General features: G+C 41.1%; 1 protein-coding gene across 4 annotated transcripts in view; it reads right to left on the reverse strand.

The window, feature by feature from the left end:
• Positions 1–24,498, reverse strand: part of SRC (SRC proto-oncogene, non-receptor tyrosine kinase) — a 96,682-nt gene that overhangs the window by 16,037 nt on the left and 56,147 nt on the right. For 2 of the 4 annotated variants that reach the window (XR_006415684.1, XM_044440208.1), the window contains exons 3-7: positions 20,751–20,996; positions 20,081–20,180; positions 17,110–17,127; positions 7,317–7,415; positions 5,648–5,751 (exon numbers count right to left, since the gene is read on the reverse strand). Coding sequence is in view for 3 of the 4 variants with exons in the window: in XM_044440208.1 (XP_044296143.1) it covers positions 5,648–5,751; positions 7,317–7,415; positions 17,110–17,127; positions 20,081–20,180; positions 20,751–20,988 (559 nt within the window). In the remaining variant the exon portion in view is untranslated. The remainder of the gene's footprint in view (positions 1–5,647; positions 5,752–7,316; positions 7,416–17,109; positions 17,128–20,080; positions 20,181–20,750; positions 20,997–24,498) is intronic. The other 2 variants (XM_044440210.1, XM_044440209.1) reach the window with 2 other exon arrangements.

Below are 24,498 nucleotides of genomic sequence, written 5' to 3' on the forward strand. Positions count from 1 at the left end.
ATTTGGGGTGGGAGGGGGCATGAGGAGTGCATAACTTTGAAGAATAAAAGCAGTCAGCAAGGCCAGGTCTGTCTAATTGTGGCCTCCAGCTGGATCAGCCTTCACTGATCCTGTCAAACCTCACAAGCTGATTTGTGTGAGGTTAACACTGAGCACAGGGAAAGAAGACCTTTGCTGCTCACACAAGGGAGAAAAATAGATGCTGGCAGGGAATCCATGTGTTTTCCTCCTTGGCTACTAATGCAAAGTTCCAATTATATGAGGAAAAGTGCTGTTGTGTTAACTTGTCAGAAGTTTCAGCTTTTGGATATGCAACAGAAGCCAAGATTATTAGGCAGACATTTCCAAAACACAGAACAGTTGCATTTCTGAGACTGGCCTTTAAGACTGGCTCAGTTGCCCCTTTTCCTGTGTGTTACCGTCATCTGAAAGTCTGGCCATGGGCAACAGATTAAGCACAATTAACAATATGATCCAATTGGTATGTGCTTGAATGGAGAAGGGATGCTTGAGGATCTCTTTTAAGGTTTTGGGGACCATTTTTAAAACATGGGTTCATTTACGTAGAACTTGTTTTAAAAATACCACATTCTCTTATTTATGGTTTGTTCCTAAAGTTTCTTTAACCATCTTTACCACCTTGAGCAGTTTAGGAAGTAGCTTACCTGTAGCTGTTGTTCTTTAAGTGGTCATCTGTGCATTCATACATATGGACTCTGCATGCATGAATGGAGCCTGTTCAGGAAGATTCCAAGCTAATTAATCAATATTTGGCAGAAGCCCTCCCCTGAGCATGCCCCGGCATGAGGGAGGGGTTCCCACCAGGTCCTCAGTTCTAAACTAATGTGACTGCCATTATGCCTGTCTGTCCATTTGAGAGCACACCCGGTAGACATAGGGTGACATGAAGACAGGATGGCAGGTGGGCTTGTGTGAATGCACAGGTGACCATATGTGATGCACAGAGACCATGAAGAAAAATGACAGTTACAGGTAAGCAACCTGCCTTTCCTCTTCATGGTCTTTATACATCACACACATGGGCAACTGAAAAGCATACCTAGAGGAGGGCGGTGTTACTACCAGAGGATTGAGGATAAGAAGGCACAGTCAGCTCTGACTCAGCTATCAAGGCAGTAGTGCCAGATGAAGACTGATGGGTTTGACTATGTTGTGGCCCTGCAGAGATCAGGTAGGGGCACCTGGCGTAAAGGCTGTGGAGGTCGCCATTGCTTGTGTGGAGTGAGTGCATATTGGTCCAAAGGAATGGAGTCCAGAGGGCTCATAGGCAAGGGAGACTGTGTTCATGACTCATTTCACTAGTCTCTGCAGGGAGATAGGGTAGGCAATGAAAAGCTGCGGTGAGCTTTGGATAGGCTGGTCCTAGCCTTGTAAAAGGCCTAGGGCCCTCTGGATGTTGAGAGAATGGAGTGCTGCCCCAATCAGGTTTGACAGGTGAGGCAAAGCAGTGAAGGAAAAGCACAAGGTAACACGGTAGAGGAAAGTGGGGCAAAATACTAGTAAACAAAGCTATATAAAATAAAAGAAAATAAAAAATAAAGAAAAGAATAAAATAAAAAGTTTTAGCAGGAGAGAAGATGACTCGCAGAGAAGGTGAGTGAATAGCCATCAGGAGCAGAAGAGGAACTTCCTGATGCACCCATGATGGTGGCTGAAGAACTGAGGACCAGGTGAGAGCCCCTCCTTTGCACCAGGGTGTGCCCAGGGGAGGGGCTCCTGCCAAATATGAATTAACTAGCTTTGGAATCTTCCGAAACAGGCTCCATGCATGCATGTAGAGCCCATACATGTGATGCACAAAGACCACAAAGAAGAACCATCGGAAATATGACTTAAAGAAACTGGGCTGGAATCAGACCAAGTTAATCATGTTTTAATTCCAATGAAATCCATAGGACTAGCTGGTCATGGTCAGCTTAGTCTCATTGATTTCAGTGGCCTAATGCATGACCAATATAGCCTGGATCCAAACTACCATAATTAAATATGCAAGTAATACATCATGCAAATAGAATGGTGCTTTAATACTGCAGCCCAGGTTAACCACAGAAGGCCCATGGTACACAACTTCCCAGGTCACAAGCAGTATCAGGCCATAGAATGTTGATTCCATCCTTGGAGAAGAGCCTGGGGCAATGTATTTCTTCTAAATGCTTTACACTAATATAGTAAGAATGGCAATCTACATAAAGAACTAAATCCCATGATTTGAATAGACACAGATAACGATTTGCAGAAAATTCATCCTCCGAGGACAAAGCAAAAAGTGACACTCTGTGTAGCATAAGAGCCTCCTTCAACCTGCTGGGAGTGGTCTCAACTTACTGTAACCTCTATTACATGTTCTTTATTATATTATAAATAAAATAAACTAAATACATCTATAAAACCCAATAGCTGAAGCTCTCTAGTACACAACAGTTATGCCAGGTTTTAATTTTTGTTCCAGGAAAAACCTATTTACTACATAAATTACAAAATAATAGTGCTTCACAAGGAAAACTTTATATATAAAGGTATGACTAGAGACTGAAACACCATTGCTGCGCATAGTGCTTTAACAATGGACAGAAAACATCGCTTTAAAAATGCATGTGAGTAACCAAATTTTGTACCAAAAATGCTGAATTCTGTGCCCTGCTTAAATTCTGCAACTCCCCTGTTGGGCTGACACCCACAAGGCAGAACCCTGCAATCTTCTGGGTACCACTTCTGTCAGGACAGGGAGGATGATGGAAGTGCTGTCCCTTCTCCTTTTAAACTTTTTTTTTCTAAATGGACCTCTGAGCTGCTTGCACGAGGGCAAAAGAGGTGATTTGAATTTGCATATCCTCGCTCCTTTCTCCCCACCCACTGAAAGCTCCTTTCATCCTCTGTGAGGTCATGCAACTTTTCTGACCTTGGAAAGCAGGCACTGTGGTTCTTTCTGTAGTGGCTGCAAGGAGGAAGGAATAGGATCTTGAAGTTCTCCTGCTGAGGTTGTAGGAGTAACTGTGGTTCCAAGAGGATCTTTCCGAAAGTAGTTTGCCTGGCGCCATCTTCACAATCTTTTTAGCACCAGGCAAAACAGTTCTCTTCTCCAGACATTTCAACAATTAATTTATATTTGGATATTATGGTCCCTGAGATACTTTCACGGGACCATAGGACTGTACCTTAAGCACATTTCTCCAGTATTATTTAACTTGTTATGCTTCCTCTGGTCACAGAGAAAAGTTATGGATCACCACTAAAGCCTGGAAATCTTATACAGCTGCACTTTTAGTTTTTGAGGTTAAGAATTCATTGTATGCCCACTCTCAAGTTTATGCTCACACCTGTAAGCACTAGAAACTTGTTTTATTAAGAACACAAATGAATAGCTGATATTCCCAGGGACTTGAATTTTGTTCCAGTCTCTACTTTCTCTGGACTAAAAGAATGCACATGGCTTTCGGGTTTCCCAGTGTTTCACCATCGGGGGAATGCAAAATATGGAAACAACCACATATGGGGGCTTCTATAAAAGTACTCATTACAGCATTCCTTTGGACATGTCCTAGGGTGAAGTGCAATTTAGTACACTGCAGTGAAGAATATTTTGAGAGCAATGCTGGAGGAACATGAATTGAACATATTGAAAGGAATATGCTAGACAGACATTTGGTCACTGATGCTATGACCAAGCATTCCTGCTGTCTCCAATGTCCTCATCTCCTAATACATAATCCTACCTGTGCAGGCTACTCCCTACTCCCACTCTCAGGCCCACACTAGATAAGCCGATCATATAGGACAGGAATGGGAATAGCATAGCAGAGGACATCGCCAGTGAAATTCTATGCTCATGGCTTTTACTTCTTGTGTGTGTGGCAACATGCATACATACACAGAGACTATTCCTTGCTTCTACTGCCACCCACTTTCTACAACACCATCCTCACATAAACACAAGCCCTATAGAACTGTTCCCAGAAATGCAACAAACAGCCCCCAGCAGCAAACAAAGGAGGGAACTACAGAGTTTCCTGTTGCCATTGGTTACCCAGCTATTTCCAGCTCTGTGACCCAGTTTCAGTACCATCCTCTTGAAAAGAGGACAGGCACAGGATAGGAGTCTGTTTACATTTAAATCCCACCCAGTGCTCTGCCAATCAGATCAGAATAGGGAGGAAGGCAGAGAGTTCTGCTTGCTGACAAAGCAAAGGTTGACTGCCTATACCTATATTATCTCCATTCTCTGCTGGACACAACATACTTCCTTGTGTTACAATGGCTGTTGATAACAGTTTTTTCACATCCCTGAAAAAGGAGGCATGGAAAGACTGCATTAACTTTAAGGCTCAGGTTTAAAAACTCAATATAGCTGCACTACTCACAGTTAAAAATATGTTCTCAAATTGACTTAGTTCACATGACATCACAGCCCACTAGGGCTTCATTTAACCATGGGGGCTATTGTGTTGTACTGGGTGTCATTTTTGCATGGCAGTGATGAGCACCTGGCTAGCCATGTCACATCCTGTCATGCAAATTGAGGTGGCAGGGGTTGTTTCAGTGTTAGAGAACCTTTACATGACCCATGGTTTGTTTTTGGGTTATCTGAGTGTTGTCCAGCCCTCAGACAAGCCAGCACCTGGGTTAACCTAGCCCACTAAACCATGGCAAACCAGGCATTCAGGGCACCTGGCACAATGCAGCAGCCCTCTCAAATAAATTAAGCCACAGGGAGCTGACCTGATTGAGAACAGGCCTATTATTTGCATGTCTTGGCAGCTCATCATTTCAGAACCATATAATGTGCAACTGCCCACATTAGCCTCAGGGGGCTATTGCTTTTTCCTGTCCTTGGGCCAGTACCATAAGACGGGCACCCAAATGCCCTATCAGCCCATGGCATTCCTCTTCACAGTGGTTCACGTTAGCAATCTGAAGATGTGAACATGATCTTCAGATGACTAATAAAAGATCCCTCAAGAACAGCAACTCCTACACTGTGTGCACCAATGGACTATGAGAAATATATTTCATTAAAAACTCCTGTGAGCCCACATGGGAGGCTTCTCACCTCATCTCTGCCCAGGGCATTGCTCTCCCTGTGATCTCCTCCCGACCAACCTCAGAGATACGCAATTCTGCTCTGTCTTTAGGTACTATTGGAGCTTTAACCACTCCTGATTACACAAACACTGTCGAATTAGCCATAGTTAGAATGGGTGCCCTGCTGCTTCTTGACACAAGTCCTTGCATCTGGAACAGTGATTTGCACAGAAACAGTGAATATGGGGTCCTCCACAACCAGGTAATTCTTACCTCTTACACCAGCCTTTTCCAACTAGATGAACGGTAACATTGATCACCCACAGCCATCAACGCCAGTAGCCAGGGATGATGGGAGTTATAGTTCAACATATCTGGAAGTATCACACTGAAGAAGGGGGCTGTGGATAAAGGACTTTTTGGGTGTACTAGTGGTGTGCTTTCACACTCTCAGTTCATAAAAAAGAGCATGATTTGGCTATCAGTTTAGGAAACAGTATTCTCATATCACAGAAAATGTGTATTGTCCCAGTTGCGAGGGAAGAGTGATATTCTCCTAGGTAGCGTCATTTTCAGAGATGCTTATTTTTTTCACCCATGACATTACCTTTTGTTGTCTCGCTCTCTCTTGCCAGGAAAGTTCCCCGGGGATTCTCAGGATTGAGTAGTAGTCGTTCAGACTCTCGACGAGTTATCTTGCCAAAATACCACCTGCAACAGTGGAATACAAATGAGCATAGAAATATTCCATATCTCCAAGTTCCTTTAAGTTATTGCTTAAGAACAACATCCTGTCCTATTAAGTGCACAGCATCCAGGTGTTAAGGCCTACCTCAAGAATGTTGCCCAATGGGAAGGAGCGCCTGATATCTTTCAAATAGTAAAGTTGACAAAAAAAGATAAAAAAATCAAGAAACTGTGCTGCAAATAGCAAGAATATAGATTGCAACGCACAGTTTTAAGGATTTATTAGCTGCAAATGGGAGAACAGCTGATTTTAAACATGCAGAGAAATCAAGTGTCAGAGGTTTCATGAGGCAGTATAGTCTCGGAAAGCCAGCAATAGGTAATGTTATACTGCTGTCCCACATATACACTTGAAAAGGTGGCACATTAGTGCTAGAAAACATTTCCCCTGATGTGACAGCTTTTCATTAGCAAAGAATAGTGTGGTATTGTTTTCAATGTGAAAGTCCAGTCGAATATACCATAGACTACTTAGCATTGTGAGGTGATCCAGGCCCTTGAAACCTGTACTATATACTAAATGTTTACATTGGAGTTCAGAGTCCTCACTGTTTGAGTCAAGAGCTTGAAATTATAGGGTGCTAGGACCTATGCAGATAACTGGCATGCAAAGGAAGCTCAGGCTACACAACAGAATGATTACCATGTATAACCAACACATGAATCACCACAAGATGCACTTATGGCCACTAACCTAGATGCCTTTAAACAAGGATTAGACAAATTCATGGAGGACAAGAGGTCTGTCAGCCACAACAGACTGAAACTTCATGTTCAGACAAAGGAGTTGTGTTCACAGATACTGCTATGCCATGATTTATGTTAACCATGTCTTGCTCCTTTAGTGATAAATTGTCTTGCAGATGAGCAAAGAAATCACAGTTTGTCTTCCCAATTTCAGGTATGTTATTCTCCTGTCCATTTTGCTAAACTTCAGATCAGTTTCAATATCAGACTGCTGTTGTTGGATGCCTCTATTCCAGGATGGAAAGCAGCAAACATAAGTCACGGTTCTGAGTTTAGTGATCACAACAAGCCAGTGTTTTAAAAAGCCAGACTTTGTAAGGCAACAACAAGCCATGGCTTCTTTTTGTGGTTTATATAGCTAGTTAACAACCATGGATTGTTTAAGGAGATGAGTTCAATCACAGCTGTAAGCTATATTTCAACAAACCATACCATGTCTCAGTATTGTATGTGAACCAGATGACAATGGATACCAGATATTTGGGGTGAGGGGGGACTAGAGGGCAGGGCTATTTACTTCATGCCCTGCTTGTGCACTTTCCAGAAGTATCCAAAAGGCACTGGTTTGGGGAAGGCTGATCTATGGTACCTGATCTGTAAACATGGCCAAACACTGTTTGATTGATCAAGGAATAAACAAACATGTGTGACCCAGCCCAAAGTCCCAGACTCAAGAATCATGCCTCAGATTATTGGAAAAGGTACCCCTGGCTATTACAAACATAAGATTCAGTGGAGTTATAGCATTTTCTTTTTAAACCATTTTTTAAGAATTCAATTACTCTTCAGCCTGGATGGAGTCTGAGGGTGCGACATAGTTACTGGGGATGTAGCCTTTCTGACCAGTTGTGAGAGAGTGAGCCAGCCACCAATCTCCTTCCCTAGAAAACAGAAAACAAAAGAATGTATTAGTGAAATCAAAAAGGTCACATTACCTTCCCAGTCCAACTTCTCTTGCCCTGACTGCATAGACCACGGTATTGCATAGGCCAAGCTGTATTTTCAGGGCCCACCCTGACCATTTGTGAGCCAAAATTCTCCAACCCACTCATGGAAAGTGAGGCTGTAATATTACTGGCCCCAGATTTGGAGGGCCCTTGGACAAAACACTCCCAATGGCCCCCCTCCATCAGTGAGTCTAGCTTCGTACCACCAGTTTTACCAGCTGCTATGGGCCTTCTTCCTCTTTCTCATTATTGCTACCACTCGCTTGCTTAACAGACAGAAAAACCAGTGAGCGAGTAGGCTGCGGCGTTTCCTTCGTCCCACCACCCATCTGGATGAAAGTAGAGGCAGGTGATTAAACCGGCTGCAGTGGTGAAGAGGTGCAAGTCCTGGGGCTTTTGTTAGTCAGTAGGCCCTTGATAGGTGCCCATCCATACCCTTGATGGTAGCCCTGCTTTGTAATGCACTTAGCATTAGCCAGTAACAGTCATGTGCTTGGATGGTGTGAGGCCATCCACAGTGTACACATATGTGCCTACACATGAATAATGAATATGCTTTGCAGAAGAACTTGCCGCTCTCCATGAAGTTGGTCTACAGTAGTCTTTTGCAGAATATATAGGAGTAAGCAATATTATAAAATGTCGATGAAATACAGAGAGCAGCTTGCTACCTCTTTTTCCTGCAAATGCAATTGACCAATTTTTAAAGCACAACTTGATTCAAATTTGGTAGGGCTGCTGGGAACCAGATCTGTCTTGCAATACCTTTTGGATTAATATATGGATCATAAATTAGCAACCCATTGAATTCTATATTTCTCCAAGAGCTGCAACACAGTTGCCCATATAGTTTAAATATATTAAAATGTGCCTTTAAAAGTCAATTTTGAAATAAAAATTAAAATATGTGAAATTTAGGTTAAGAGGATTTTTTTAAACCACAAATTTATGCAAAACCATAATGTAATGAAATCATAGGTAAAAGCTTGCAATATTGCCATAGGCTGGATACAGGCCACCAGTTTGCCATCCTGGCTTTGACAAAAAGGGAATAACGTCAAAATCTAGCCACACAAATAAATACACTTTTGCAGACAGATTAAGTAATGGATGTATGAGTCATATAATGTATTCTATCGAAAGGATGTATGATTGCTTTGCAGCGACTTTTCAGCCTATGTCTCTGGGATTTGCTGGAAATGATGGTAACTGAAACAAATAAGGTGGTCCCCATAGCAACTGAACTGTGTCATCATCAGAGATTCCACTGTTGACACCTTATTAGTATAGTTAAGTGATAAATAACACCAGGTTCTTTTAAACAGGGAGCTTACTTTAAAAAGCATGTCAAGTACCCATTGAAAATATCTTTGGAGCCCTTTGAGTCTGAACCAAGTCTGATAGTTTTATGAAGCATTGAAAGTCCAAGAAAGTGGAGGTGAGAATGGAGAAGAAACAGGCAAACAAACAAAAACGAAAGAAGTGGCAATAAAATGAGAATGCATAGCCCAAAAGCAAAGTTTAAATACACAACAGCAAAAAGCAACATTAGGAACTAAATATTAAAGAACAGACATGCAGCCTGGCAGGGGAGATTAAGTGATGAAGGAGAAACCACTTCCTAGAAAAGGACACAAGCAGGCCTCATCAGAAGTCGGTAAATGGCAGTGAATAAGATAAACCATATTAAAAAGGCAAGGCAATATATTTTACTGAAGCAATTTCTGCCTGTGAAAGAATGATACAATCTTATGAGTTGCACTGAAATCCTCAACAAGCAGGATGTAAAGCAAGAGAAAAATCACAAATGTTTAATAACATTTAGTTTTAGGGTGCTTTAGATAGATGACTCCTAGCAGTACTATACTGGGCAGCTATTCCAATTTTCCTTCTCTAATGGATTTTTTCCAGTTTAAAAAAATATACAAAAAACAGTGGCCAAGCACAGGAAGGCTCCATATTTGAGCAGATGACAATCTCCGGATTTTCCGTAAAATTCAATGAAGGATGCAGGGTGATTGCACCAAAAAAAAAAAAAAAAAAAAGCCTCATCTAGAATAAAAGCCATAGTCACTTCAAACATGGCTAGCATAGTATTACTGGCCACTCATTTAACAACAGTTCAGTGAGCAGGAGTTAATTGTGGCATCATGTGTTCCACCTGCAGCCCCTTTACTGGGGAAGTTCCCCTCTCCTTCTAAAATATTTGCACAAGCATTAACTACCATTAAGAAAGTGCTGCTTATTCTTTCACTGCAGTTAAGGCACAGGTGAGAGCAGGGGAATTTACTGGAGGAAATGGAGCACCTGCAATGCAGTGCGCAGTTCTGTGGCCTGTTCCAAAATTCACAGCCACAGTTATAAGATGCGGGAGGAGGGGGCATGATTTCCGCACCAGGCCACAGTCATCTTAAGAATTAAGTCCAGTTGTTTCATGGAATCACAGGGATTTCCTTTGCATAAAAAGGGTGAAGAAGAGTTAATCAGGGTACAAGAAAGATAATCACACCTACTTTCTATTTCTTTTTGAATTCTAGGATTAACCAAGCATGTGCATACCCAAATGCATTCAGTGGAAGCAGGACTGGGAGTTTAAGGAATTGCAGCTAACCAAACTGTATTGAGAGGATGTTTAAGCCATATTCCATTGCTCATTCAAGAGGTTTCCAGACTGACAGCTCCTGGCACTACCAATCAAAAGGTAGTGTACACTTAGTTCATCCTTTCTTTAACAGGTTTTATTCCTGTTAAGAAGAAACGGTGGGAGATGTGGCAGGAAAATGCAGGAGAGTTTCAGATGGAACAATGTCATCTAGGCTCCCTGTAAAATTATCCGAATGAGCAATTACAGAGCGATGGGGCAGAGCAATTACACAATACAAGCCTCACTTTCACTGCTGGAAAGAATACCAATTAGGTAAAGTCATCTCTTCTACAAAACTCCCATCAATGTGCCTTAAAACATATTCATGTAAAAAATGAGTGCCCTGGTTCATACAACACAATAATCCACTATGCCTTAATTTAGCTCTACAGGGGCTGTCGTATTGTGTTGGGCACCCAAGTGCACCCTTTCAGGTGCTCCTGTTTGTCATGATTTACTGCGTCATGTGAAGCTGACATTGTGGGTTGTTTGATGGGGGTACGCAACCCTCAAATTACTCTGAAACAAATATGAGTTATTTGAGGGGTGTCTACCCTCTCAGCCACCAACCATGATGCTGAGTTTGGAGCATACAGCACACTATGAGCACACTGCTGCTTGCATACCCAGACTGGCAGTCAGCACGCTCTGCTAAGCTCTGGAGGGATATTAACCCACAGTGACCCCAACATGTTAAATTCTGAATGCTTTGTTATGCTTCAGGAAAGCAGGGTAAGAGCAATGTCCATACAGGAATTTAATGCACCAAATATATTCTAATCTCAGTAAGAGGAGACAAGAAATCTCACAATGTTTTCCAGGCAGGCTCCAGCTGCATTCCATGCAAAGCAAGGTACTATAATATATCCAGGGCAATACAGGTCAGAGATGAGGAATGCAGCCAGGACTCCCCCGCAGGCCTCCATTTCTCTCTTTACCCTACATGATTAAGCCTAGAAGCATTCACAAAATGAACATCCAGGTGGCTTGGAATGTCTTTATCTTGCAGATTCACATAGAGACTGCCACTAGCAAAGAGGCAGCAGGTGGCAAATATTTAGTCTAGCTGGCCAAAACAGCCTGGGAACAACAAAACAGGCATCTGGAGCGAAGTGTCAATCTAATGTTTGCCAAGGGTTTCTGGCATCCTTCTTACTGTGTTGCTGTGGGGTTAAACCTTTCAAAAAGGCAACATCTTTGCAAATCCTGGGAAAAAGCATGTATGTGTATACAACCCTTTAACATGCCACATTAAAGACAACCTTCACTGGGAGCTCAGAGGTTGTTTCACACATCACAAACCATGTAAGATCCAGACAGGAAGAAGCTGTACGGTGTGCAGTTTTAAAATTCAGGCAAACTGGTGCACAAAGGCATGCTGTATTTAGTCATCAGGACTAGTAGCCACTGGCAACCTTATTTTTCACAAATTAAAAAACATCCAAACTGGTGGGCATCACTGATCTTAGGGTCCTATTTTTAAATATTTGTTAGAAGTTCAGGAATGTTATATTTCAATTATTTAAGAACTCTAGGATGGATACCATCTGGTCCTGATGACTTATTAGCATATGGTTTGTCAAGAACCTCACCCTTGTCACCACTATTTGTCCAGTTCCTTGGACTTCCTTCTTTAAAACATTAGTTCAGGCACAGTTGTCTGCCCTTACATATTCGGCTCTTTGCGAATGGAGCGGCATAGAAATGTTCTAAATAATAAATAAATAAATAAATAAATATTCTGCAGTGAAGAGAGGGGTGGCAACCCTTTTCTCCATTCAAAAGTGAGATTCTCAAGATTTTTTGATAGCCATGAATCTGCATATATTTCTTTATCAAAACAAAAACAAAAAACAAATTTGGAGATTTGCCCAAGAGATTTATAAACAAAAGCTTTTCTTTTGACAGGTGTCAAAAGAAGTGTTCCCGAAAGTGGGAAATCTCATGATCCTCACTTTCTTGAATAGCTCCAGACTTGGGGAAACAAGGAAAAGCTAGGGGTCCTGGGACCTATGGCAGAAACAGTAAATGCCTGATGATCTCATTGTAAAGGGCATGGGGAAAGGAAGTGCCAGCCCTTCTAACTGGGAGTGCAGGAATTGAACTAGGGTACTTCTGCCATACGGTATAATGGAACCATGCAGTTTAATGAAATCCATGTCAAATTATAGACATGTTTGCAGCTAACTACTACATCAACATTTCAGATTTGGAGAGAAATTATTTGCTGGCAAAGTGATATACCTTGTGTATGGACCAGCAGCTGTTTGTGAAGAAGGATACTTATTTCATTAGTTCCATAGGCAGAGTGGGCTAAGGTCACAGAAAGGCTGTCTAGCTAGGAAAGGTTTGCCAGTAATATGAAAATATTTTTGCATCAAAGCTCAAATCTTTGGTTGACATAGCTGGAAAGAGTCCAGATGTTGCTTAGTTATGATTCATCAACTGTTATATACAAAAGATCAAGTGTTTCTCTATGTTCCTCCCTCTGTCCCTGTTGCTTTAGTCATGTGACCCAGGAAGAAAGAGACCAAGGAAGAAAAGAGGAGGTGGCAGCAACAAAAGGAAAATCTAACTAGAATCTCCAATATCCCCACCCTGCCTAATATGATATGAAAGCACCATTGCAGAGAGCATATGTCAGGAGAATCCAATGTAAGATAAGCAAGGAGGTAGCAAGGTATCTATTCTATTGTCTTCACATCTTAAGGAATCTAAGCTATAGTTCACTCCCAATCTGGTGACAGCTTAGAAATGCAGTGTTGCTTCTTCCTAAAAGTGCATCCTAACCCTAACCTATTTCAGTGGAAGGACATAAATAAGCTGTACATGGACCTTTCCATTGGAGTTAATAGGGAAGCCTGCATGCAGCTCTGACCACATATTTGGGCCAACCATACTTCTGCATTCACATGCTATTTTATCTTCTAGTTTGTCTAGTCTGGTCCATTTCATTCAATATACTGCAGTTGCTTGGGAAAACTTTAATATTAATAGCTAAATAAAATAGGCTTTGTCAAAGACAAGCAGCTAGGTCAAGACATTTCAAGCAATCAAATCAGTTTGACAGATATAAGTGACAAGTCAAAAGCTTGAAGTTTCAAAGTAAAATCAATAAAGTAGTAAGTTCCACCTTCCTTATGACTGACTGAAAACAGCCAATTGCTGCTGGTGCTGAAACTTGTTATATGTGAAGAAACTTTAGAATAATGAAAGTAAACTAGATAGTAAGAGTCAGTTTATATGTCATGTTAATTAAACCACAGCTTGCTGGGATGTGCTCCAAAAGCAGCTTCCAGTCTGTATATACAACCCATGAACAACAAGCTCATAGGTTGTTAGTATGAAGTCTAAACCCAGGCACACTGGTTGTTTATGGGTTAAATAACTCAGAGTTTATCTAAAGCTGTTTATGCTAACAAGAAGTGGCTCACGCTCATGCTTAACCGACAGTTTGCTGCCATGACATGGGAACTGTGTCTGAAGCAATGCTAACAAAAGAAGTGAAACTACTAAATGCTCAAGAGATGGAAGAGGTTTTTTCAGTCATGACACATGTAATGTGTACCAGCTCCCACTTCTACTAATGCCCTAGAAGATTTTGAAATCTTCAGATACAGATCAAGGGTATTTAAAAATGTGCAAAAAGTCATGATCAGGGGGAAAAATCATCATTCATCAAAGCAAGTCATGGAAAAATTATATCAGCTACTATAAAAAGTAGTCCAGCCCTTTCTATAATCCCAGATGTGATAAAGCAAACAAATTTCTCCTTCTCTGCCAAAACCCCACCACCACTGCTACTCTCCACACAGCATTCAGCAAAGTTTCAAAGATGAAGGAAATCATTCTAGAATATGGGGATCCTTTTCCATGCAAAGCAGTTGATGTTATAAGGGTGTCATGAAGCCAGAAATAACCAGCCTGATATTCTTTCCAGGGACCTTATTGGGAAGCAGCTACATAAAAAATACGTGTTTGAATGTATTATCTGGTATAGTCTGTATGCTATGAAGGTTGTGGGCTGGCTGAAACATACTGTATTGTGTTTATGTATTTGTTTTCTCTTAACTTTTAAAAATATATACTACATTCCAATTTTTAAGCATGTATGTCTTTTGTGAATTGTGACTATAAAACACTTCTACAACTTTTCAAATAAAAGAACAGCCGCAGCCACAGGTAGTCAAAAGCAGCTCCCTCTCCTTTGCATATCCCTGATTCAAGCAGAGGGCTAGGGTAATTGGGAATGAGCACAACCTGCCAATGGAACTGCTTCACATACAGCATGTTGCTAGGCTTCTGGCCAAGCACCACAACCATTCAAGAAAGTGCTGTTCATTACTCATACAATATCGCTGTGAGAACCTAGCTGTTATCCTTAGCTCCAATGGTGCAATGATATTGGATACTGTGGAATATATAGCTTGAAAGTCATTTCTCACCTTTTAAAACACATTCACATTGTCTTATGAGGGTCACTTTATTCTCAGCTTTATTTATATAAGAGCCAGCAATGAAATTATAAACAGCCATAGCCTTTTATTACTTTTTATTATCAAGGAAAAAGTACATGGTTTGCTTTGGACCTAGCAAAGTATGTCAAACACTCAGAGTGCAGAGATTTCGGAGAATTTTTTTAACTATTTAAAAAGTTGGGAAATATTTAAATTAAAAAAACTAGATTTGCTTTGACATTACTCTTTGTATGGCAGCAATCCATACATCCTGGTTAAGAGAGATCCTAGAAGCAAATCTATTGCAAGAGTACTTTAAAACCAAGTTGCACAGCACACTATGATATTTGACTAGAAAATTTTGGCACACGATTTGACTATGAAAATCCAAATAGTAATCCTCTTTTTAACACACACAAACAAATCAGCTGTGAGGCCTCTGAAGAAAGATTCACTGAGCAGAAGGCAAGGGTGGGCTGCAGGCACCAGGATCCAGTGGCTTCAACATCAGCAGTGGTGGCGTATCCACTGTAGAGTCTACCTGAAACTTTAAAGGAGCTCTCCATGGTGCTGAATCTAAGTGGTTCCCTAAAGCACCACCATGAAAAGTTCCTTAAAAGCTTGGATTAACACCCAAATTGGATATACCATCCCACTGATATGGGAACTACCAGTCTCTGCTTGCAGGTTTCTTTCTTAATAGTTTGGACTTAAATTTCCAGAAGCCTTTGCTAGCATAGGCAATGATCAGCTTTGAGGGGAGTAGAAATCTAAGAGCCGTTTCTGCTGTTTTTTACTTTGGTTTTATACTGCAATTTTATTAAGTTTTATATTATATTTTATTGTGCTTCCATATTCTAAAACTCCAGCAGGTACATTACTGGAAGTCATCTATGCATCTGCATATATGAACAAGTATTTCTTTAATGCAATAGCACTAGAAAAGCAAGTAATAAATGGAGGAGAAACAAGCAAAATTATACAAGAATTAATATGAGCTTAAATTAAGGGTGTTTGCTAGGCCATGCAACGATCACAGCACAGAAACCATATCTCCCCAATTCATAGTATGAACTCTAGAAGAATTTAACACATCATTACTGTGCTGTGCCCACAAATCTGTTGGAACTTGGGCAGGCAGACATGATCAGAGCAATTTATTTATTATATTTATATATCACTTTTTTATTTTTTAAAGAACTCAAAGTGGCTTACGTTATTTTCCTGCTGCTGTTCTCAAGCTTATCCTTGCAACAACAACCCTGTGAGGTAGGTTGGGCTGAGAGTCTGTGACTGGTCCAAGCCACCCAGGTGGCTCCATAGCCGAGAAGGGGCTGGAGCACAGATCACCTGAATCCCAGACCCATGATCTAACCACTGCACTACGCAGGCTTAGTTTAGCAAATGCACTCCAACTTCTTAGTGCTCTTTATCTCCTTGTATCATGGTGCTCACACTGGGTTACTTATTCGGCAAGATCATATGGCCTGGTTCTTCTTGAACTACACTGCTGAGAAGAAAAGATTCTAGCAAAGCCTCCTAGCAACATGCAAGCCTACGCAGGGAGTTTTTATAAAGTTCACCTTGTGAAACAAATATTAAAGGCTTCAGTCTAAAAGCAGGACAATATCACAGAGTTTAACTTGCAGAGGAGGATTAACAGAAGCACATACTCCTCTTGCTTTTTTAAAGTATTACTCTAATTCTTCTACTGTTTATTGAATATACTACCACAGTGGATTCTTCTTCCCTGTGAGTTCAGCTACTTCCACTGCTGGAACTCTGAGATAACACTGTATGATTTCAAGTTTATGATACTTTAAATGGTGCAGATTTGATTTTATGTACTGAACTCTTATTCAAGCATGGTAAAACAGTAATCAAGAAAACCATGCTCTTCTAGATGAGAGTATGTAACTCTCATACACACACCTAGTGCTGTTGCTCAACATTACTTTTTTTTTTTTAAATGGGAACAATACTTCCAGAATATACCTTCTCCATTGATACAAAAAGTAAGAACACTCAAAAGCAAATAACCTGGCTCACATGTCATGACAACTTTTTTAAAATTGTGGGTTACCATGAATGAGGCAGCTTGCTTGTGCATTTTCCATCTGTGATTTGCTTACTGTGACATGCAAATCAGGAATGCTGGCTTGCCTCTCCAGCCAAGCCAGAGAAATGATACCCCTCCCCAACAGATTATTTATGTGGATTGTCAGGAGAGAATTCCTGGTTTACACATAAGATTAACCAAAGCACAAATAATGGTCATAGTTTGTTTAGCAAGGCAGCAAAATGCCTCACAAATTGTAGCCCACAGTTTTAAATTATGGGTTGTCACAACAAGCAAGCCAGATGACCAAGTGTGAATAAGTATCATAAGGATTCAAGCTTTCTCTGTAATATTACTCTGCTTCCCAGCTCTAAAATGTCTCCCCACTCCAACCCTTTTATCACAATGTAGACATCAGAAATGAAATTAGCTTTTACTTTTTATACCAATCAAATAGAAGATACACACCTGACATCCACCTTTCTCCTAAACGAAAGCATGAAGAGCCAGAGAAAGAGAGAGAGAGAAGGCTTAAATTAAAAGAAACATAGTTTTAAGATGTTACTGAAAATAAGAAGTGCATCCACAAGGGTTAATAGCCCTAAGAACATTGGATGTTGAATGTCTAGGACTTCTGCATGTTCCTCAGAGCTTATCAAGAGTTCTCAATGAGAACACCAGCAAGGGTGAAAAACTAGTCAGTGCCCTGTGTGAACTAAATGTGTACCCTAGAACTTGATGTCTCAGAATCCTTTGGATTACTTGGTAAACAGGTGAATGTGGAAAAAGTACCTTGGAGGTAGAACATTCAAGAACAGTCCCAATCCTGCTTTCATTTCCCCCATATCAAGAGGAGGATAAGCATAAACTAGTCTTCAGATAATCTTCTCCCCCAGTGATCAGTAAATCTGGCACTTTCTGCCTCCCAAGGTACAAGCACTTCATGGAACTTGTTTGAGTTACACAGTGAAGAGGGCAAGAATTCCCTTCTGCTCACCTTAGGAGACGCTTATCCAGCCATCTCATATTGAGAGCACAACAAAACCTGTGCTTGTGGCTTTCTTTTTGCATACTACAGGCATCATGCTGGAACAAACCAGCACCCCTCTAATCCAGTCTCCTGTCTCACAAACGGGGCACGATATGGGGATAATTCTCTATCCCACATATCATCTTTCCCCAGTATCTTATAAGTAGATGTACACTGCCTACTAGGACAGGGAAACAGATTAAATACATCCAGCTTTAAAAGGATGGGGGAGGCAGAAATAAGAATTAGCTAACTACAGCCTTTCATAAAGTTCTCTTATAGTTCTAGGCAACTTTAAGCTAAGAGAGGAAGAATTCCAGCAGGTCAAAGAAATGCGTAGATAGCCTACAGTGCAGATGCAATATTTAGATAGCAGAAAAATAAGTGAAAATACATTTGCTGGAAGGAAGCAGGGTGAGTGCACATCTGCCATGAGGAATCCACTTCCATCTGCTCAGTCATATGGCAGTAATAACATTAATTGTTTACAATGTGTTTTTAATATGCAAAGCGCTCTACAGTCTTTATCCTGTTTGCCTTCACAATGATCATATGATATACAAGAATACCAATTCCCAGCATCTGAGATGGAAGTGCAGTAATTCCCTGCTCTCGTCTTAGGTGGTGCATAACTCTGAAAGGACATCATTATTTTTAAGGGCTAAATGCTTCCAGCAAATATGGATAAAAATATCTCATTGGCATGGGCCACCCATCTACCAAGAATCCTATGGGATGAAGCTGGATAGCTGAGTATTTAATTTTGCTGGATCCAGTAGCATAGATTTCCCATCCCAGCCAGATGTACAAGGACATCCTTCATATTATCGTTGTTGTTGTTATTATGATATTACATTTATATCTGACTTTTCTTCCTCTTGCAAGGAACCCAAGGCAGCTTACAAGGTTCTCCTATCCATTTTATCCTCACATCAACCCTGTGAAGTAGATTAGGCTGAGAGGAAGTGACTGATTCAAAGGTAGCTAGTGAGTTCCATGACTGAGGACTGGATCCCAGATCTCCTGAATCTCAAGTCGAACACTCTAAGCACACTAGCTCTCAGCAGAAACCACTTCAGAAACCATCCCATAGATTATTTTCCACTCTATCCCAGCTGTGGCATATGGAGGTTCTAGTCTCAGTGGATATATGATACAAGATAGAAAAATGTTGTGTTTGAAAGTATAGTGGGCTCCAAAGTAAGAAACCTGATTCAGTCATGCTTCCAACTTTGGAAATTATTATAGAATGGCAAGGTCATAACCTTCTGTTGCAAATCCAAAAAGGCTTTGCAAAGTCAGAAGTAGGCAACATGCATTGTTGCCGCAATCCCTGCCACTCTCAAATGCATTTTTCTGGATGAAATCTATAGTGTCTATAAATTATCCAAGAATCATTAGCCTGTTTGCAAGAACAGTTTGGACACGCACCAATATTATGTATTGTGTGAGTGTGTGTGTGGAACACCTTGTGAGCTAATTTTCTTGGTAGAAAGGAGAAATACAAATCAAATCAATAAAAGAAGCGTCTGGGGGCAAAAATAGTCCTGCTGATGTGGCCCACCCTTGTGCATGGCATTCAAGCAAAACAAAGCTTAACGCAGGTAACCAAGGTATAAGAATGGAGTCCCTTTCTTTAGGCACTTGGAAGGCACCTTTTTGTTTGAAATGTACAATAATATTAAGTAGGTCAAGGCCTAACTACACGTCATGGGAGACATGTAACTTCTACCTTATCTCTCTCTTTATCCCCATCTCCCTGGTAATATTATACTAAATAAGACATGAAATGCTGTCAGGCACAGCATTCTCCCCACAACCTCTGCCTGCTCCACACACACACACACACACACCTGCCAATGAGACAGAGAGCAGGGAAGGAAACACAGGATGCAGTGCTGTCACGTTGCATGTCTTGCTTAGCCAGAAGTTACCAGGGAGGAAATGTGGAGAGGGCCAGCCATGCCACGTCAGGCCCTCAGTCTGGGTTGGGTTGCTGCCTTGGGAATCCTGCCTTGAGGCTACGTCCTATGATCTTTCATGGTCAGCGGTGAAAGAGGGAGGAAGGCACTTCCTACATACACAGTGACTGTATGATACCAGTTCTTTCCTGCACTGGGGAAGGGAACTGGAAGCTTATTTGAAGGACAGAAGAAAAAATCAATATAACTAGGATTAGCATGAGCTGCTACTTGACACTTATTCTCCACTGGAGATTGGGACAATACAACATATATTGACTCAAACTTCCAGCCAAGCTCAGGTATTTAAATTACCCTAAGAGAAAGGAAAGAGCTAGATCTTTTTTAGCTCCAAATGTAAGCAGCCATAGCTATGGGATACAGAAGAACAGCAAATTTACTACAAAATTACATATAACAGTCCTATACCTGGGCAAAAGATACTTACGTGTTGTTGAGGATTTGGAGGCGTTCCCCTTTCTTGAAAGAGAGGTCAGATTCTGTCCGTGACTCATAATCATAAAGTGCCACAAATGTGGTGACTCCACCTGGAACAGCAGCAATCTGGTCAGTAGCCATATACCATTCCTAATTTCATTTAGTTAAGTTCTTATTACGCCTGAAAGGCAGAATATGCACAGCCAATTAATGCACTGAAGTCCCTTTCAGAGGCCAACTGCTTCTGCTCCCTGACAAACATGCATTCACTGTACAGTCTTAGAAAACCCCTGTACATGGAGCTGTATGAGTGAAGGAATCATATTTGCATGTTTGGAGAAAAACACTTTTGTAGAGAATAAAAAGAGCAGGTGTACATCAGGGAGTGAAAACTTTCACCACCCCCACCCCAAAACATGTATATTAGTTCAATAAAAGTGAGCTTCAGCGATACCATCCTCAAAATCAAGGCATTCTTACTGGAGGTATACATGGCTACCTTTTGCAGTCTGGAAAGTTTAGTTCTCATCTTTTCTTTGAGGACTACTGCACCTTCCTTTCTAAGTGCAACATTCATACAGGGAATGCTTTGTACCTCTCCGTGTGCAATGCACATTAGGAGAAATGCATTCCAGATAGATGAAAGAAGTATGACTACCCATGATGGGAGTCATACTGACCAGCTAAAGCCCCACAGCGCTGAGGAGAAGTGACCATATCAGATGTATTTGAACCTCCAAAGAGCTTTGTTTCTGGAGTTGTACTTCCAAATAAACGACTGGGGGTCCGATGGGCATCTGGGGCTGTGGTCTTGCTGGGAGTTTGAGAAGCAGAGCAGACACCATGAATATTTTCTGTGGATTCCAGGCTGCGCCTCCGTTGACTGGGATCTTTGGGTTTGCTCTTACTGCTCCCCATGATCCAAGCTGCAAGAGAGAAAGACAGCAAAGCTTAAGTATCACACTTCAGGACCTGCAAATTCTGGGATTCCAGATGATGCGTTTTCTCACTTGCACAATAAGATGAAGTGGATTCTTCCTGAGAGATACACACTCTTCTATGAAATACAATGCTAGAAATGACATAAAAAGATTTTGTTTTGTTTAATTGAACCCCCTTCTGGGCCTGCCAGTGATGTGGTATTTTTAAGAAGCTAGCTGTCTGATACCATTATAAACTACTTGGGGGAAGATTGAAATAGAAAAGTATGATCCTAGGAACACTTCTGGCAATATTTTTTTTCTTGAAAACAAGGTACATACTCCTTACATGCCTTGTTTTAAAGTAAAAAAAACAAAACAAAAACCCTTTTTACCTGCCAATGTTTTTGCTACTTCCAAACGAAATGTGGTGGTGGCAGTAGGGGGTCAAAAAAGGCAGTGGCGGGGGCTGTATGCAGCCTGCATGATTCTTACCCTTGGTAGGCAGGAGAAGACAACATTGGTTTAGATCAGCGATGGCAAAACTTTTAGAGACCGAGTGCCCAAACTGCAACCCAAAGCCCACTTATTTATCGCAAAGTGCCAACACTGCAATGAAACCTGAAAACTGAGGTTTTAGTTTAGAAAAAAGCAACTCACAGTCAGTCCAAGCAAATATATATATATCCTTGGCAGTGCCCTGACCGGTCATGCGAAAGCTCAGGTGAGTTGCGGCTTGTGATGTCATCGCCTGGTGCCGCTACTCCTTTCCAAGCATGCGCATGGCCCCTATGTGCGCTGTTATCCAATGCTCAGCTGTTGGGGCGATGCTGGAGCGACTTGGCTCGTGTGCCGACAGAAAGGGCTCTGTGTGCCTGCTGTTTCATGCGTGCCGTAAGTTCACCACCACTGGTTTAGATGAACTACTGACTTCATATAAAACAGCTTCATATGTTCATATAGCTGGGAATGAGAAAACGCTTCATGTGCATGTAGCTGTACCGGGGATATTTTCTCATGCTTCTCCCAACATGGAGATCAGAGGATAGGAGCAGAAGTGGGATGGCCTATCCCCTTTTCCAGTGTGGGGATAACAATATTAATCTGTGTCTTAAGACCACTGTAAAGATTGCCAGAGTAATATGAAGCATTTTATATATATACAAAGTATTCTTGCTTGCCACCCTTTGTGCCCCAAGTCACAGAAACAGAGTCGAAACAGCCATGAAAATTTCATTCTTGGCTCCCATGGCTATCAGTCATCAAGAGACTAGGAAGGTGTGTGAATCTTTTATCTAAACTAAGAACTAATCTCCATATCATAAGGCAAGCAGGGACCCTGTGGTGGGTATACCATAGTTTTAACCTGGAGTGATAAACTTGATAAAAACTCAGGGGAAGTTCCCAACCTTATTTGAGAATGAAAAATACAAGATTTTTAATTGCATGTAGAGATTGTATGCACGTAGGGACAGCTTATGAGATCCTGTGTTTCAAGGAATAGGTTTGTTTGAAAACAGCAAATGTCATGGGAAACGAAGGTAAATTTTGCAAAGAGTTTTCAGTTGCACAGAAAGACTATTCCTTTGCAACTGAAGCAAACCCCCTTGACAGCACATGCACTCTGCATGCAGAAGGTATCAGGTTCAAATCCTTGGCATCTCTAAGTTAAAGACTCAGATGGGAGGTGACATCTGATTGTTTGCCCAAGTCAGTGCAGACAATTCTGGCTTAGATAGACAATAGTCTGACACAGTGTAAGGCAGTTTCTTATTTTCCTTGAATGATCTCTGCTCTATTACAACCGTGGTAAACTTGAACTGCTATCATATCTCTGACTCTAAGCCTTACAGGCCTTAGTCTAGATTAAACTTTATTCTGATCAGTTTATAAAAGCTGTGAATCATGGAGGTGTAAAAGGTTATTTAGGAATATGAACTGGGGCAGCTTTCTCCTACCAGGATCCCTCCAAAAGGTTTTAACTACACCCTCCACCATTCATCATACAAATGATCAAAAATCACAAGCATTATGGCACAATTTATTCCAAAGAACCCATATTGGAGAAGGCTAATTTAGAGTAATAGAAATTGTTTTCAGTTTCAGCTCAACTAGTTCAGATAGGCAGGGAAAGGCATGGGGGCTTTACAATCAGAAGAAGGAACTTCAATCCCCACTCTACATATTTTCAAACATGGCAGGTATGAACATGCATTCTATTTGTCTGCATAATTTATGTGTTTGAAAGATCAACTGTTTTGGATAAAAGCCCACTGCAGTTCAAGATTATGCCTGGATGAGCATCTTTCACAATGCTTCCTTCTCAGGGTTATTGCTGAGCCAGAACTGAACATGTACCGAGCTGACAAGGCCGAGCTTGGCCTTTTCCTTGTACATGTTTTTCAGGGCATTGGGTGCAAAAAATAGAATATATGAACTGAAAAGAAAGTGCTGTAGGGCACCATATCAGTGCAAGCATGGCCTACTGTGCAACAAAACAAAGAGAAAAACGATGCAGAGGAAAATGGAGAGCTAAGGGACAAATGAGGTAAATCACTGGTGATGAAAGTGGCAAGTAAGTGAAAAAGCTAAGAACTTACTAACTCAAGCACTACTGACGTCATTAATTCACAGTCGTCGTCATCATTAACAGCAATTATACCAGCTAGCTTCTAGGGACATCCACAGATAGATGTGGGGCCATTCTTTTTGCCTTGCAGTAGCAAGAAGAAACCCCAAAATACTATGTCAGGTTGTTTTCTTGGTAAGTGAATGCTTATAGGTGCATTTTAAGTTTTTATATGATCCATAATCTTTATGAATAACTGCATTCCTCTTAATGAAGGAGTGGCTGCTTTTGCAGTTAATCATCACCCTGGATTTGGACATCATACAAAGTTCTCCCCCTCTTTGCTTAACCAGCTCAAGCAAACAGAGAAGTAGGAGCAAAAGTACAGCATGCACAAGCATGCAGCCTATTCACACTGAGGTTTTCAAAGCCAGGATTATGCCTTATCATTATGTGTGAATGCAGCCAGTGTATGGCATCAGTAACCTGCTAGCCAATCTTCAGCTGCTGTCATCAACACTGCAAGAAAATGACAAGTTGCTTTCCCTCGAAGATTCTTGATTGGATGTCACAGTGTTTTGCTTATGTCAAATGAGCTGCTGGGACTTCAATTAATGGTGTTTGAGGAAGGAGTATTTAATGATTTCCTGATTAAAATTAACTCTCTCCCACAGCTTTGCTGGAGTAGAATCTAAATACCTGTGCTATGTTTGTATTTTTCCTCTCCAAAAGACTAACAGCATCTTTAGAGGGATAACTTTGATTCAGGAAAAGACATGGGGTGAGAAGAATTCTATCCACTTCCCCCATAACACCACTGCTCTGATGAAAATTGGAGACTACTTGAAGATGCTTCATAACTTTTAAAAAGCTTGGAAGAAACAATCACAGAACTCCTGCATCTTGGCTGTTTGGCTCCAGGTGGTCAATTCAGCTAGG

Source organism: Varanus komodoensis, unplaced genomic scaffold (assembly GCF_004798865.1).
Source record: "Varanus komodoensis strain SLA01 unplaced genomic scaffold, ASM479886v1 scaffold37, whole genome shotgun sequence".
NCBI lineage: Eukaryota > Metazoa > Chordata > Lepidosauria > Squamata > Varanidae > Varanus > Varanus komodoensis.